The sequence below is a fragment of the Phyllostomus hastatus genome, unplaced genomic scaffold, assembly GCF_019186645.2.
Source record: "Phyllostomus hastatus isolate PE091 unplaced genomic scaffold, TTU_PhHast_1.1 phas_contig_64, whole genome shotgun sequence".
Classification (NCBI taxonomy): Eukaryota; Metazoa; Chordata; class Mammalia; order Chiroptera; family Phyllostomidae; genus Phyllostomus; species Phyllostomus hastatus.
In genome coordinates, this window is record NW_025333928.1 from 3,598,046 (window position 1) to 3,614,047 (window position 16,002).

The window sequence follows — 16,002 nt, forward strand, 5'->3', positions numbered from 1 at the left end:
ACTATGTACCAGACAGTGCTGGGCAGTGGAAATACAAAGATATAAATGAAAAATGTGCTTCTGGCCTTAAATTACTTACAGAATAGTACAGAAGGTAAATGTAAACAGACAATGGCAGGTAGTTGGATGATAAATATGACCAAGTACTATGGGTTTAAGAAAGACCCATTAAACCCTGGGGGAATAACTAAAAGTTTCACATGGTAGGTGACTCTCAGGCTGTTCTGTTTCTGTGAAGCTTTTTACAAGGCAGAGGGAACAGTATATGCAGAAGCATGAGAGAGTAGACTGGGTGGAGTTGGGAAGGACACATTCAGCAGGACCCAAGGATAGTATCCAGAGGCCTTTGAGTAATAGTATTGTGTTTAATAAATATTGTTGGCTAGAAGGATGAATAAAAGAATGGACATTATGCACACATCAGGCACTCATATATGATCTGAGGGAGAATAACTACTTTCTTTGGGAATGTGTATTCTAAATTTCTGCTTAAAAATCTTTAAAATGTAGTCCTTGTTTATAGTGGGTAAGGCTTATTCTCAATGAAATATCAATACTTGTTTATCTAAGGGATTTTGCCTGCCAGTTAGTTATGCAAAGAACAGTGTATTTTCAGCACTGGAAGTACTAAAATGTAATGCTTCTTAGAAATGAAAAGTAAGTGATCTAATTCAACATTTCTATTCACCTGGATAGTGTTACTGCTTATTCTTTTGTCATCCTGTTTAGTAGTTCTTTTATTTCATCCAAGCTAGCAGTCTCAAAGTAAGGGTACACACCCCAGGGAGTACACAAGACAATTTATTTTGGGATATAGGAAGAAAATATTAGCATTTCTAATTACAGTTGACTGTGTAACAGTATGGGTTTGAGCTGCATGGGTCCACTTATATGCAGATTTATTTTCAAGAATTGAAAATACACTGTAATATATTTTCTCTTAGAATTTCCTTAATATTTTCTTTTCTCAAGCTTACTTTATTGTAAGAATATAGTATATAATATATAACATACAAAATATGTGTTAATTGACTATCATAAGTAAGGCTTTCAGTCAAGAGTACGCTATTAGTAGTTAAGTTTTGAGGAGTCAAAAGTTGTGTGTTTTTGACTGCTTGGCAGAGAGAGGGAGTTGGTGCCCCTGACTCCTGCACTGTTCAGGTGTCAACTGTATATTCTTATGCCAATTATTTAATTTCTATTTTGGTGTCTAACACGTATATACACATACACATGCGCACACATGTGTTATATTTATATACAACACATGTGTACACACACACACAAATAAAAAAAGGGGGGAGTTTACATGCTCCCCCCTTCTCTTTCCATTTTTTCCTGGCATGTGTGACTAGACAGGTTGGAAATCACAGAATTTAATTCATCTGTCCAAAATGTTTTCTAAGGGAACTTCAAATATTTAAAAATTCTATCTGGGCTTTTTAAATAAGAATGTACCTCATTTAATGCCATTTTAAAAGAAACACTTTAATGAAGTAGAAATAATAGGTTGTAACTCATATTTAGTAATGAATGTGCACTTGTGAATATTTTAAATAGATTTTTTGCACTGAAATAACTTTCAAAGAACAAGCCACAGCATCTTTTCTTGGTGAGATGATAATGAGTTCCATAAACATTCTTCCTGGATCAGCCCTTTATCTGATACTTCCCTCCTAAGTTGGTTACAAATCACTATGGCAAAGACACTGTCAAGTATAGGATGTCACCCACTCCTTCTCTGGGGTTATTGGGCATAATTCTGGCATCTGGAGTCGGCTGTGGTGTATTTGTTCTGGGGTTTTCTCTGTTCAGCCTTCTGCTTTGGATTTTCTATATTTTAGCTACCATCTTCTTACTATGTTCTATTCTAGTCTCACTTTTTGTTGGCAGTGTAGTGTGAGTCATTTGTATACCCCAGCAGGAGAGTGCACTGCACCATTGCCCATGGCAGTACTAAAGGAGATGATTTTTTGCTCCAAGGTACTTTGCAAGATGATTTTTCTCTAGCTCAGGTTTTGACACTTTCCTTCCTTCCTCCCTCCCTTTCTCTCTTCCTCCCTCCCTCCCTCCCTCCTTCCTTTTCTTTCTCCCCCCTCCCTTCCATCTTCCTTATCTCCCAACTTAGTCTAATTGGCCTGTCACTTGTATAACTTCCACTCACAACTGAGGCATGTGGTGTAGCTTCAAATCAGGGTAATAGTCATCACACACCTCTTATGTTGAATAAAACAAATAGAGGATGCATATTATAAAAACATAATTTTTTGAAAATGTTAGACTGCTTAGAATTCTTTTAGTGATTTAGGAGATTATTTACAGTTTGATTTCGTTTTAGAATTTTGGTAATTATCATTAGTTGTAGTTTCCTTGTATTTCGGCATTCTTACTTGTAGCCAGTTGTCTTTTCCATTTATCTTTGATTATATTTTTAAGGCCCTGATGGGTGTATGTCCATTAACTTCTGGATTTTCAGGACTTAATTGAAAATGAAACCATTTCTATGGTTTTTCATAGTTGTCAAGTGCTCTTCTGTTTTCATAAGTGTTGTCTTTCTCCTGCAATAGTAAATATTTCAGTTTATGTAACCAGTGATGCCACGCTGAAAGCAACATATGAACTGCTGTACCATCTTGCATTCTGGGTGCTAAGTACTCATCCAGTAATCTTTTAGGTCAAGTTACCATTTTTCCTCTATTTAGAGTAAGATGTGGGAACTGAAAGTTAATTTTCTTGTTCCGATGCCTTTGTTAAGGGCCTGGCTTAGAACATGTTATAATTCTTCCAGGCCTATCGTTAGGTCACTTACCTTTGTCTCTTTGCTGAAAAAGATGCCCCAGCCTCACTAAGAAGAATGTGAACAGGCATTTATAATTATTCAGAGTGGCATCTTAGGTAGCCAGACCACTTCTTTATGTTTTTGTATATACGTTGAAGGATGAAACGACTGCTTAGATGATACTCTCTCCTGGATGAAAATTCTTTTTAAATGTTGATTTTAGAAACCACATCTCTTTCAGAAATAATACGTTTGCCATTTTGGCTGCTGTTTAAGAAGAAAGTATCCTGAGTAGTACATAAGTTCATTATCTTGTATTATTTTAATTCAAATCTTAACGATCTGATTGCATGTTATGGAAACCAAGTATCTGTTCTACTAGCTCCAAAATCACATCCTGTTTGCAAAACCTGTTTACATAGGACTTTAAAGAGACACTGTTAGAAGATATTGTCAATGCATTCTTCCTACCACTCCAACCCCAAAGCCTGAAGAAATAGTCAACTTTTATTTTCATTAGCTGTATCTTTTCTTCTGTGAATTTATTTCTGCCCTATTAGCAACAAGTAATGTTTACTCTATAACTTGATCCACAAGTGTTTGCAACTTATATACAATGCTTACTCCTGCATACTGTACAAAGTAGTCTTCAACCCACAAAAGTGGCCCTGTCTGTACTGAAAGCATTGTCTGTGCCCAGTGTGCTTCTGAAAGAGTCCATGTCTCTGAGTTACCAGCCTGGTCTCTTTAATACTGTATCAGATGTCTTTTGTGATGTATTTATCAAAACAGGTTATATATAAAGATTCATTGCATTTTTTCAAGTCTTCTTTTGAACTCTTCTACAGGAAACCATGATTATTGGTGGCTGTTGGCAGCTTAGTTTTTTAGTCAAACATGCATTATGTCTACATGACATCTTTTTCATACTTTATACTTACAGGTTGTTGGCTTGTTCCCACGTGTTTCTTATTATAAAGTTCTTGAGCAATTTCCTGAAAAATACGCCTAACACTCTTTTTCTGTAAATATAAATGAGAGAAAAAAAATGCCTCTGTCTTAGGACTAGAAGCGATAGATGTTGCATCTCACCAAGCTCCCTCTCCCCTCCTCCAGCATACCTGCTCCTACCTGTAACTGGTATTTTGAATATATTAAATAGAATTTATGGCTAAAAACTATCAAGTTTAAATCCCAGTTTAGCATTTGAGTTATCATTGAGTTTCTCAACAATAGGAAACAGTAGCTATTAGGGTTGAAAGTTACCATAATGCTCTCTGTTTCTTATACTGTTTCAGATTTGAAATAGTTACAACCAGCCACAATTAAAAGATATTTTACAAGCACTGGTATCTATACCTTTTGTGAATCTTCTGTTTCTTTGCTTCTTAGAGTGTTAGATTTTAACTGTCAAGAAGAAAAGGAAAGTCTTAAAAGACATTTTATGTACTCAAAACAATTGCGGCAGACATCTCCTACCATAAGATTGAAAGTTAATATTTAATGCTATACTGTAAGACTTAATAATTTTCATGCCACTTTTGAGATGCTTATAATAATAAAAAAACTCAGACTGATATTGGTTGTTGGATTTATAGTAATCCTAATATACATACAAACCCTGCTTATAGCACATGAGCAGCCAGGAGATACTTTTAAAAGGCCTAACGTTTTTGAGAAAAGGTATTTTAGGGCGGCTTCTAATCCATTTGTTCACCCCTGTTTTGCTCATTCTTAAACCTTTCTTCCCCCACCCCCAGCAGAAAGATAGCATATAAGATGGGTATAAAGAAGGGTTCCCTATTCCCATATTACTGGGTTTTAAAGAGAAGACATTATGTATTCTGGTCAGTAATAATTTCTGTGTTGAAAACATATGCTTTTTTTATGACCTCTCCTGCCGGCATCGTTTCCTGCAGCTATGCAGGAAGATGTTAATTGGATGAGCTATTTCTGAGGCTCATATGAGGAGAGGTAGGAATCCAGATGCAAGGGAATTTAACTTACTTTGGAGAGGATGATGAAGATCATCAGTACACCAGCAACATAGATGGAGAGCAGTGATAACAGAGCTATCAGGAGACCCTGTAGTTCCTTGCCTAGACCTTTCATTTCTTGTTAATTACAAAAACAGAGAAAGTCACAGTCACTATTGAAACTTATTACTGCAAGTATATATTTTTAAAGTTTAACTGAAACTATATTTTACAGGTGAAACATGAACTTACTCTGCTTGACGATGCATAAAGATTTATTTTTGTCTTTTGATTCAAAAGACACTCAAGTATATCATATAGTTAAAGCCAGTTCAACAGTTTTTAAAATGTATTATACTAAAAATGTTGTTTTTACAGTTAAAAATTTTTAAAAATTCAATTTCCATAATGATAAAAATTTTTATATAAAGCATTACTTAAAGTTAGGTAAACATTTTAAGATAGTTGTTCAAGGGTATTTGTGATTTCTTTTTTTTTAAGATTTTATTTATTTTTAGAGAGAGGGGGAGAGAGGGAGAGAAACATCAGTGTGTGGTTGCCTCTTGTGCACCCCCAACTGGGGACCTGGCCCGCAACTCAAGCATGTGCCCTGATGGGGGAATCGATCCAGTGACCCTTTGGTTCATAGGACAGCACTCAGTCTACTGAGCCACACTAGCCAGGGGTACTTTTATGATTTTTGGGGGTAGAAATGATGTACAGCATCACTAAGAGTATGTTTATGGAGTGAAAGAGATATTTCCCCTGCATTTGTTAATGCCGACATTTATAACCTTGAGCCATTCAGTAGCTGAGTAGTGCATGACCTGAGAAGGCCATGTGCTGAGGATCTTAGTGCTCACTAGGCACTTGAAAGACGAGTGTTGTTCCATGTTTCCCTTCTTGCTAATAAAGTCTTGGAGGTAGAATTATTAAATCCATTTTCCCATTCTGATTTCTCCCTCCTTATAGGAAGTGTCCCGTGCTATATGTGGGGGTGGGTAACATGCTATGTCTTCAAGTACTTCATTATTTGAAGTACAAAATACAATTTGATTTGTAGTCTTCTGAATAACCTGAACTTTTAAACTAAATATCCCATAAATGCTTATTTTGTGAGCTCAGTTTATACAACAATACTTTTGTTCTGAAACTAACACATCTGTAAAGCTTTAAAAAAATGTTTCAAGGGCTAAATTAGGAGTTCCACAGAAAATGCAGGAAATTTTTGTGTCTATATTGGTGATACTTTCATCTGTGCTCCTAAACAAAAATTTCTCTTAACATGAGATTGCAGTTTTGGGACCTTTATCTTCTTCAAACACTTTTTTCTTTTGGCTAACATTTTTTTTTTTAATAGAAGACTAATGCAGTGAGCTATATGAATCTCCAAAGCTGTTGTGTTTTTGTTTTAATATCTGTGGCTAACATTTACCAAGTACTTGCTATAAGCCAGGCACCATTAAAAGTACTTTATGTATATTAATTCATTTATGATTTATCTTACAGGAGAGAATCAAATAGGGTGAAATGGCAGTGGACTGTCAAAAGCCCCTGGGAACACTCCTAGTAATTGAAAGCGGGGATTCTAACACAGCAGAGCTCAGGCCCTCAAAGTCCTGTGTAAGTGAGTTCGCATTTCCATGATCTCAGTGCTCATCATACTGGAGTCCTTTTTAAGGGAAGAGATAAAAAAAAAAGTCAAGGAGTTACTGTCCTCTCTTCCTTTCCCCAAAATTATGTGCAGCATTTTTCCTGAAATTTAAAAATTTAGTTTCTTAATATATAGGACTTAGGTTCAGTATCTTCACTTGAATGAAGAAATTGTCATGGTTTTAACAAATCTCAAGCAGCCATAGTCACTCCAGCCCCTTTGTCTTCTGTCCACCCAGAATGGTAGGGTCAGGTACACCGCTGTGGCTTCTGTTCGAATTTGTATTTATTCTCTGTAACACATATTTTTCTGAGTCCAATTTATGATCACTTATGCACTCCTCCAGTGCTTTGTTCTAAATGGTGGAGTACCAGGCCAGTTCCTGAGAAAGCTGATGGTAACCATCACACATTTCCCTTTGGCCTCAGTACGTCACACCGCTCACCATAATAGACAGAAAGGTCACCCTCACTAATAACATCTGGACTTGGGGAGAAAACATAATGCTCAACATACCCCCAACTTTGTGGAGGCTGGAGAGGGTGTCACAGTGGTTTTTTAATCAAACTGCATGTCAGCTTGTGCTAGGGTCATGGCCCTTCCCTGGCTAGAGTATTAACCAAGCAGAGTTCTGTCATAGTCTGTGTGTGTAAGTTGTGTAACACATTTAATTGACTGAGCAAATGCAGTGTACCACAGTACAGCCATGACCGACTAACCTCTCACCACCAGCACAGTCCCGGCTCCGGTTTGCTTGGCCCTCGGGTCCTGTGAACTGGAAAAGGCTATTCCACAGATGTAGATGGCACTGTCATTGGATGTCAACCTGTTGACTGTGAGGGAGACCTGGTTTTGTGCCAGGTCCTTCCTCACTGTAAATTTATCTGCCTCACTTGTGCACCCATCCAAGCAGAGGGTCTCTGGCTGGTGAGCTCCATAGCGAAACCACAGGTTGCTGGGTTGCTTGTGGGGGCACTCCACTGTGGAGAAGGTGCAGAGCATGGTCACAGCCTTTTGAGTGTAGTCCACTTCGAGGACAGACGGTTGAAAGACAGAGATTGTACACTCGCCCGCAGCACCTGTGGGAGGAAGACAGCCTGTGCTTCTATCTTGCTAACATTTGTGGGCTCAGAACCTCCAAATTTCTTTTTCTAACCTTAACTCCCAGCTCAAACAAGACTGTAAAATATAATAAGACATCACTGGTCCTCACTTTTCCTAACTCCCCATGTTTCTTGACCCTAAGCTGCTGGTTCACAGTGATGTCTGGTTACGTGGATACCACCTCAGAAAAGTTCCAGTGGGATCAGTCTTGGGACCAGAGATGGCCACAGTTCCAGGTCAGAAGTTCAGAGTCCCCATGTTCACCCTAGGTGGACTGACAGGCTTTCCTGGGATCTTTCAGAGCCTGCGTCCTCATCTGTAGCCCTGACCTCGCAGGACTGTTGTGTTCAGTGTGGTTCTGGGATCAAAGCCCTCATGCCAATGTTGCTTCTATGGCTGAACCACCTGAGCAGTAGGCACTTGGGGGTTTTGCCTTGTGGGGGTTGGGATTGCTAGGAATTTATGGCAGTTCACAATTGTCCCTTTGTGAAACACTGTCCCTATGGGAAATAACTATAAAAGAAAGGTATGCACCTGGGGAAATGCCTCCTGAGTGGGCCATGTCTGGGCTAAGCACACTGATTTCTCCTGCATCTTTATCACTGCTTTGTAGTCCTTGTAGCTTCTTCGATGAACAGTATCATGATAAAGGGCACAGACTTGAGTTGGGATCCCAGCTCTGCCATCTCTATATTCTGTGCCTTTCAGCTTCCTCATTAAAAGAATGGGGTAGTATTCTGCACCTTGTGGGGTCAGTGGGATGTTTGAAACGATTGATGTAGGAGGATTAACTTGTGTAACCCTACTAGTTCTGGGTTGTAGGAAGTACTGGGTTGGCCAAAAAGTTCATTACATTTTTTCCATACAGTGGCTCTAGTAGTACTTAGTTGTCTCTAACTTCATTCCAAACAATTTGGTTAGATTCTGTGTGACAGCTGTCATGTCAGCGTGTACTTTAAAAACCTCATGAAAATTCGTGACTTTTTGTGCAGTCATTTTAATATTGAAGATAGAAGAAAATACACAACTTTTAGTGTGTAATGCTTTATTATTTCAAGAAAGGTAAAATGCAACTGAAACGCAGAAAAAAATTGGTGCAGTGTATGGATAAGATGCTGTGACTGATCAAATGTTTCAAAAGTGATTTGCGAAGTTTCTTGGTACTATTGACATTTTGTCCAAATAATTCTTTGATGTAGGACTGTCTTACACATTGGAAGATGTTCAGCAGCACCTCTGACCTCTACCCACTACAAGCCAATAGCAGGAGATAGCCAGTATACTCAAAATTTCCAAATTAATAAAGTTATTGGTGAAAATGAAAAATGTGTATTTTATTTTATGGGAAAAACATAATGGACTTTTTGGCCAACCCAATATTTAAGAACAGATAGAGAATTTCTGCTGCCTGTACCACTTTTCCTACTTCCACAGTGTTATATGCCCATTTCGGAGATAATTGTGGATGTCCCAGCAAGGTGTTAGCAGGCCTGGGACTGGACACCCAAGCCAGGGCCCTCTCCACCATGTCATGCTGCTTTCCAAGTCACACACCTTGACCTTATCCTGGGCCTGTGAAGCTGGAAAGCCACTCAGGTGTTTATAAATGGAAGTTCTGCCCTAAATTTTTTTTTATTTTTGCCAGTTTTTAGTTTGACTTCTACCTGGTTGTGTGTTTACAAATGGTCTTATTTGTGTGAGTCTGTAAATGAAATAGAAGAATTATCTAGCTGGCCTGATGCTTATGTTTCAGATGGGCTTTGTCACTTAACATTTTCTTACAGGTCTTGTTGTGAGGCACATCTGTGCTCACCATATTTTAATTTTTATATTTGTACAATTCAAGATGAGCCAGGAACTTTTTAGTGACTTGAGAAATATAAATCATGTGTGAGGGTTAGGTCACCTAGAGAAGACCAGCTGAGAGTACTGCTAAGCATCATAAATAGTCCCTCACGCTTCCTGCCTAGACTGCCACCTTAGAAGCCTAGACAAACACCTTATAGCGTGTAACGAATGATTGTTGTATCTTGGAAGTTTGAATTGGAATTGGGTCTGTCAAAACATAAGAATTAGCCAACAATGTCTCAATTCCAAGTCCTCTGTCTGATGGAGTTCTTAAAAGAGAAGCTGGCTTTTAACACTTTCCTTGGAGAGCTAATGCCCCATGGTAAAAGAAATATTTGCAACTCTGGGGTTTTATGTCTCTGCCTCTTCCCCAGTTCTGCGAAATGAGTCTGCATGGGAGCAAACCAGTTGTAGGGTTTCCTATGAGAGCACAGACTTATGAGGAAGTGTCTGTTTCTTCCCCGCACCAGTTAGGCAACGTGTATCAAAAAAGAGAACTTTGGATAATATGTCACACCACAGCCTGCTCCTGTGAAGAATTTCTCTTTAAGAACTCTCATGTTGTGTAGGATTTTTTTAAAGCACAGAACCCTCCAAAAAGGTTGAAAGTTTATCTCCCTGGAGGAGGGGATTAAAAAAGATTACTATTTTTAAAAACAAAACTAGAAAATACATGGAAAACTAATTTTTGACACTGAATAAAAGCCTTTTACAGACAATTTCAAACATGCAGAAGTAGTAGCAGGCTAGCTCAGTGAGCTCCCTGCCATTGCTGGCTCCAGCCCCACTTTGCATCCTCCCCACTGGCTCAGTCCTCCCCTTGGGCTCCTTCACTCCCATGGTGTTTTAGGGCAGATCCCAGACATTGCAGCAGCTTATCTTTCAGAGTACATCTTTAAAAGATCAGGATTCTTCTTTAAAATAACACTAGTTAAAAGTTTATAAAACTAATATGTATTTAATAGAAAAATACAGACTATTACTGAAAGTAGAAGCGAGAAATCACTCAGTTCTTTCGCCCAAAATATCCACTGTTAAAATTTATGTATTTCACAGATGAAAAAATTAAGAGGTTTAGCTGCCTTCTCTGTTCTACGACCCAAATTTTGTGGGCAAATCTGAAATCAGTAGATTTATTAGAACTGTGATGAAATCATTAGAACTGTGAGGTGGGAAACACTTTCTTTTTCATGGGTGAAAAACAGATGTAGGGAGAATTTAAAAATGGATTTATTATAGGATGGTTATTTTCTGGAAAGAAGCCATGACAACTTTTTTCCCAGATAATTACTGTCTAATTTAGAGAAATTCGGCTTTTCAGAAGCATTGTTCTCTGAAAGTACTCAAGTATTGTTCAGTGCCTCTATGTGCTGAGTAAGTTTGGGAACTCATCGTATGGAAAGTAAATTGTTGATGACTAGCACATGGGATTTTAGGAATATTTCAACCCTTTGGTGAGGTGCTATCTCTATAAAGCAGCGTAATAGCAAAAGGAATTTTTCAGTGTTAACATGAAACTTTTTCAGCTATTCTTTTATCACCTATTTTCCTAGGGGAAAAGGAAACTTACCACTTTAGACAATTTCCATAGTGTTTACATTTAAAAATTAATCTGTAGGGGCTTAAAATATAAACGCGTTAGGCAAAAACTAGCAGTTGATTTAAATAAAATGGAAGAGAGAAAGAGAGAAAAAAAAAGAACCTTACCGACATAAAACAGAATCAGACTGATTTCCAGACCGAGAATGATCTTGACCGCGCTCACAGCTTCCATTTCTGTGTGTGTGTGGTGAGGAGTATGCATTTAAGAAAGTTGGCTTTTTTTTTTTTTTCCTCTTTTTAGAAAGGAAGAACTGAAGAGAGGAACTCTTATTAAGGAACCATGATCAGGAACTTTTTGAAATTGTGTAAATATTGTTTGTAACCCAGTTTCACCATTTAAAGTTGAGATTTTAGCCTATAGCATATTTCTAAATGTTCATATGATAATTTTTCCTTGGATTTTACAAATCCTCACAGGCATTAGATGGTTTGAGTGAGACTGTGATTTATGCATATTCCCAGAAAGGAGTGTTGTTTGACATATAATTGATCCTTTAAATTTCCAGAGCTGTCACCTCTGGTCCTGGGGCACCTACTGTGTGTGCTCAGTGCTGGGCCAGTAACTGCTGAGAATGGAGAAGCAGAAGGAAGTGTCTTCATATAGAGACAATGGGAAGATTAGTGAAGAATAATTGTATTGTAGCACAATGAAAAATAAGCTGTGTGCCATTAAGTAGTTGTGCCCGGTTTTGTGTGACCCCTTTTTGATGTTCTATGAAACAGATGTGTGGAATCTCTGTCATCTTATACCTTCCCCAGACCCGTGCCACCCACTCTTGGAAGTTCTTCGTAAGCAGCAGAAAATGACCCTACTGAGTAAAGAAAGGGGAACTTATGGAAAGGATTTGGGATAGGTGGTTACAGAGTCACTGGGAGTACTGGAGGGTCATATGTGGGGGCCGCAGCCAAGAAAAATGCCCCATATCACGCCATCAGACTCATCTGAAGCTGACAATACCACACCGAACACCAGATGTCCTGGTGTGGACCAGACTTTTTTAGTACTGCCCAGTGCTGGCCCCGCCGAGGCTCACTGCTACTGCTCCACCCCCAGAGAAGGAGCTTCAGGCCCCACTCCTGGATTACTAGCTCTTCATCCCAGGGCTAGATGAGTGTGTCATCTCAGGCCAGATGTCTAGTGCCTTAGTGACAACAAAGGCTGGGGAAAGCTGCTTGCTTCCCAGGCTTTGCCTGCCACCAAGACTCCGGGACAAGATTCAGGTGCTGGGCCACTGAAAAGAATGAAAATCTTTCCACTATAATGTTTGTACTCTTGGCACCTGTCAGTTATATATTTTCTCATTTACACAAAGTTATTCCCAATCTGAATTTAGTAATATTTTTAGTATATGTGTGTTTATATCACCATAGTAAAGGTACCCCGTATTTATATGTACCATTATCTGTGTGTATCTCTATTTATAGTCAATACTTGGTGTGGATGTGAACTTGAAGACCTTATCATCCCCCTTCTCCCCCACCCACCTCCCCCACATTTGATACTCATAGATGTGGAAATGACTGACATTGACTCCAGTCACTATTCTAAGACATGCTGGGGTGATTCATTCATTTTAGTGTTCTTCCTCTCTATGATCCTGGAGCTTAACATTTATGAAATTGTTTTGGTAAGTTAGGAAGTGGATCAGCTTCCCTTGAAAAACACATTGATTATTTTTATAAATTAAAGTAACCTAGTTTTATTTTCAACCTCACAAACCTCTATAGTTAATAATGTTGCATAAGTTTATTACATTACTGGTATTTTTTTAGCACTTACCCAAAACCCTTTTTCAAATATCATGTGTTACTCCTTGCTTCAGTATTCTAGTATTTAATGAGCAGTTTTCCAAACTATTAACCATTATACCCTTGTGGATCAGTCAAAGGGAGGGTGAAATCTGAAACTCTGCCAGAGAAGGTAATAGTACATACAGGCTTTGGGTCCAGATAAACCTGATATTACCTTTCTGCTCTGACACTCATTAGCCTTGTAAGCTTAGGCTCCTTTAGCCCTTTGAAGCCTGTACCTTTTCTCTGTCCACCTACCTCAGGGGTACCTGGCAGGTGAGTCACAAAAGCACACAGCGCTCGGCACAGAATCTTCCCTTCTTCCCTCTTTAAATAACTAGTATGTTCAAGAATTTAACTTAATGTTTTTATTTGTTTTAGTAGGTGGCAAGTGGGAGAAACCATCAGAAATTTTGGAAATCAAGGGACAGAACTGGGAAGAACAAGTGAATAGTCTGCCTGAAGTTTTCAGGAAAGCGGGTTTTGTTATTGAAGCTTTCACCAGACTGCCGTACCTGTGTGAAGGGGACATGTATAATGACTACTATGTTCTGGATGACGCTGTCTTTGTGCTCAAACCAGTGTAAACCTGTGGAGGCTGCAGTCTGCAGAGTCTTCCTGGAAAGGGTCTGTGTTCTCCATTACGTGAAGGGTGGACCTCTGGGGACTGTCGTTCTAAATATCATGTAGGAATTTAAAAAGCCAAAATACTAATTATTTCTTTGTAGTGTGTAAAATGAATTTTTTAAAAAAGAAAAACCCAACTCTGAGGACTTTTATCAGTTCTTAATAATGCAGGTCTCACTCCAATTACGGAAGCTATTTTTTATACTTAATCGTAGTGGGGGACACCCCCCCATGTCCAAGCAATAGCCATGATTCCAAATGGAAACAATAGGTATGGATTGTTTTTAATAAAATGAAGACTGGCAATAAAGGCATTCATTCAGCTGCAAATACTGTTTATAAGGTATAGCCACTGGTACTCTTTCATGTTTAGACATTCTTTCTGTCATTATTCAAGAAAATGTTTTTAATCATGCTAATAAACTTTTTTGGAAATGACTTTGGTATGAGGTTTGAGTTCATGTAAGGCTCTCCCCTAGCACCACTTACTGCTTTGATTTCAGGGTTCCCCACATAGTAGTACTGTGTGAAAAATGCAATTGACTTGAACATGCGATGAAGAAAGGCTTCACATGAGAGGGCTGGGGGTTGTTACAAATCGTGAACACCAAGGCAGTCTAGACCAACGCTCAAAAGAATAACCTCATTCAGGTATAGTACTTCAGGGACTACCCACTCCCTAGTTTATGTTGCTTTGGGAAATGCAAAACACTGGGTTCTGACTTTGCAATAGCTAACATCCTACACTCAGAACTTTGTTGTTCTGGACAGTCTCAGGTTCTCAGAGTTGAAACATGCAGTTGTGTCTACCAAAAAAAAAAAAAAAAATGCAACCTGAAGATGTTTTCTTTCAACTTTTTACTCTATATTTGTATACTTCTTTCCCAGAGTTTGGTTCTTCCTAAAATCCTTGACTGAATTTATTATTTGCCAAGAGAATGGATTGATGGAGACGATGTCAGACTTGTGCATTCTAGAATCCGTGAATGCTTCCAATCATTTATCCAGAAATGTGGCAGTCTAGGAACTCATTAGCTGATCAATAACCATTGTGGGTATTCCAAAGAGTAGAGCACTTAACCAGAATCTAAAATCTTAGTAATAGCAGAGATGCCGATTTGAGATTGCAGTTATTAACAATGTTATTTTGACAACTTTATTGTTTTTCAGCCAAGTGTTTCATTAAATATTCCCATTTATATGCTCATAGAAGTAATCAAATCAACACATTTACTGCAACAACTGGGTATAAAGGAGAATTAAAGCCTTGAGGAGAATTACTTTACTATTCATTAAGAATGGCACTCCTACATCCTCACACCAGTATCTACCATTGTTACTGTGTAGTTGTAATGAGTTTGGTTATGTGATTTATGCATAATTGTTGCTTCCTTTTAATTCTTTTTTCCAGAAATTCATGTAAGTGAAGAGCAAATACTTAGCACCCTATTTTGTAAAAATAGAAGGAGGAAATGACTAAACTTAGCGTAGTTGTACATTTGAGGTTTTCTTCTTTATGAACTGTCTGTAATAGTCAGGGGTTGCTATTTAGACTGTCGAGCAAGAGTGTAAAAGTGATGGATGTTCCAAAGCCAGGCTGCCCCAAAGTTTTTCATAATTTTGAGACTTAATTTGCAGATCCGTTAAAAAAAAAAGAAACAAAACCTAAACACTTTACTCAAAAATGCAGAGAAAACATATTTATGCATTTCACGGATAAAAATCTTTTCTTAAAATCTGAGGTTCTCTGAAGTTCAGCTTTTCAAAAGTGATGTTTTATGGTGAAAATTTAAACCAGCAAATCTGCTCACATTTCATAGCTGGTCCTAGAAGTCCTGGTGGTATGCCACCATTTCACTAGGTGGCAGTGTTGGTTATTCAGTGTCAATGGCTTTTTTTTTTTCTTTTGCCCTACATGGGATTAAGTTTTTTTCCCCAAAGTAAAATAAAGCTGCCTTCTTGTCTGCACCATTCCTTGTGTAAGTGCTTCACATTGAGTTCAGGTTATGCTAGAGAGATGAAGAGGTCTGTGTATGATCAAAGCAAGCTATTTGACCCTAGGTCATGGAGAAAGGAAATGCAAGCTGCACCTTTGAATCCTAACCCCTTGCACCTGTGGCTGTAAGCCCCTCGGTACTTAGACCACTGATTTCAAAGAAGGGAGGGAAAGAAGAGACAACACCCTTAGTCATTTATCCCTTGTGCAGAGGTAGTTAAAAGCCACAGTGTATTTTCTATGCTTCTGGAAGTCATATCAGTTTTTTCATAGTTGGCCTTTAACAGAAAAGAAGCTGGGTTGGGAAATAAAACTTCATTGTTTCAAGTCATCTTTCTAAGTAAAGCTTTGTTTTTACTTTGTTCTGAGTATAGTATTTAAATAGAATATAGTATTTAAATGAAGCAAGGTGTTTGACCAATTGCTTCCCACCACTTGGTGACTAATGAAGTTTCATATCTTTTTTTTCTCTAACAATTACAGCACATTGAACATGGTCTTCCAGAGGCTAAAGTGACCTACCACATTTGTGCAGGTACCTACAAACCCTTAAATAAATTTATATTTAGTGCTCCCATGTCACAGCTGGAAGTCAGTACAGTGAGTCAAGGCTGTCTGATCTTTG

At 38.3% G+C, this 16,002-nt stretch overlaps 2 protein-coding genes across 5 annotated transcripts in view; one reads left to right on the plus strand and one right to left on the minus strand.

Annotated features, from left to right (window-relative positions):
- Positions 1–13,819, plus strand: part of METTL9 (methyltransferase like 9) — a 47,806-nt gene extending 33,987 nt beyond the window's left edge. Inside the window, exons 5-6 of one of the 4 annotated variants that reach the window (XR_006786924.1) lie at positions 6,265–6,378; positions 13,139–13,246. Coding sequence is in view for 2 of the 4 variants with exons in the window: in XM_045849047.1 (XP_045705003.1) it covers positions 13,136–13,341 (206 nt within the window). In the remaining 2 variants the exon portion in view is untranslated. Of the gene's footprint in view, positions 1–6,264; positions 6,379–13,135 lie in introns of all 4 variants that reach the window. The other 3 variants (XR_006786923.1, XM_045849048.1, XM_045849047.1) reach the window with 3 other exon arrangements.
- On the minus strand, positions 1,468–11,180 carry IGSF6 (immunoglobulin superfamily member 6). Its single transcript, XM_045849049.1, has 6 exons — positions 11,069–11,180; positions 7,129–7,488; positions 4,787–4,893; positions 4,139–4,186; positions 3,721–3,801; positions 1,468–2,558 (listed from the first exon to the last, which is right to left on the minus strand). The coding sequence occupies exons 1-6, from the start codon at positions 11,163–11,165 to the stop codon at positions 2,502–2,504; spliced, it is 750 nt and encodes a 249-aa protein (XP_045705005.1). The 5' UTR covers positions 11,166–11,180; the 3' UTR covers positions 1,468–2,501.
- Positions 13,820–16,002: the final 2,183 nt, after the last annotated feature.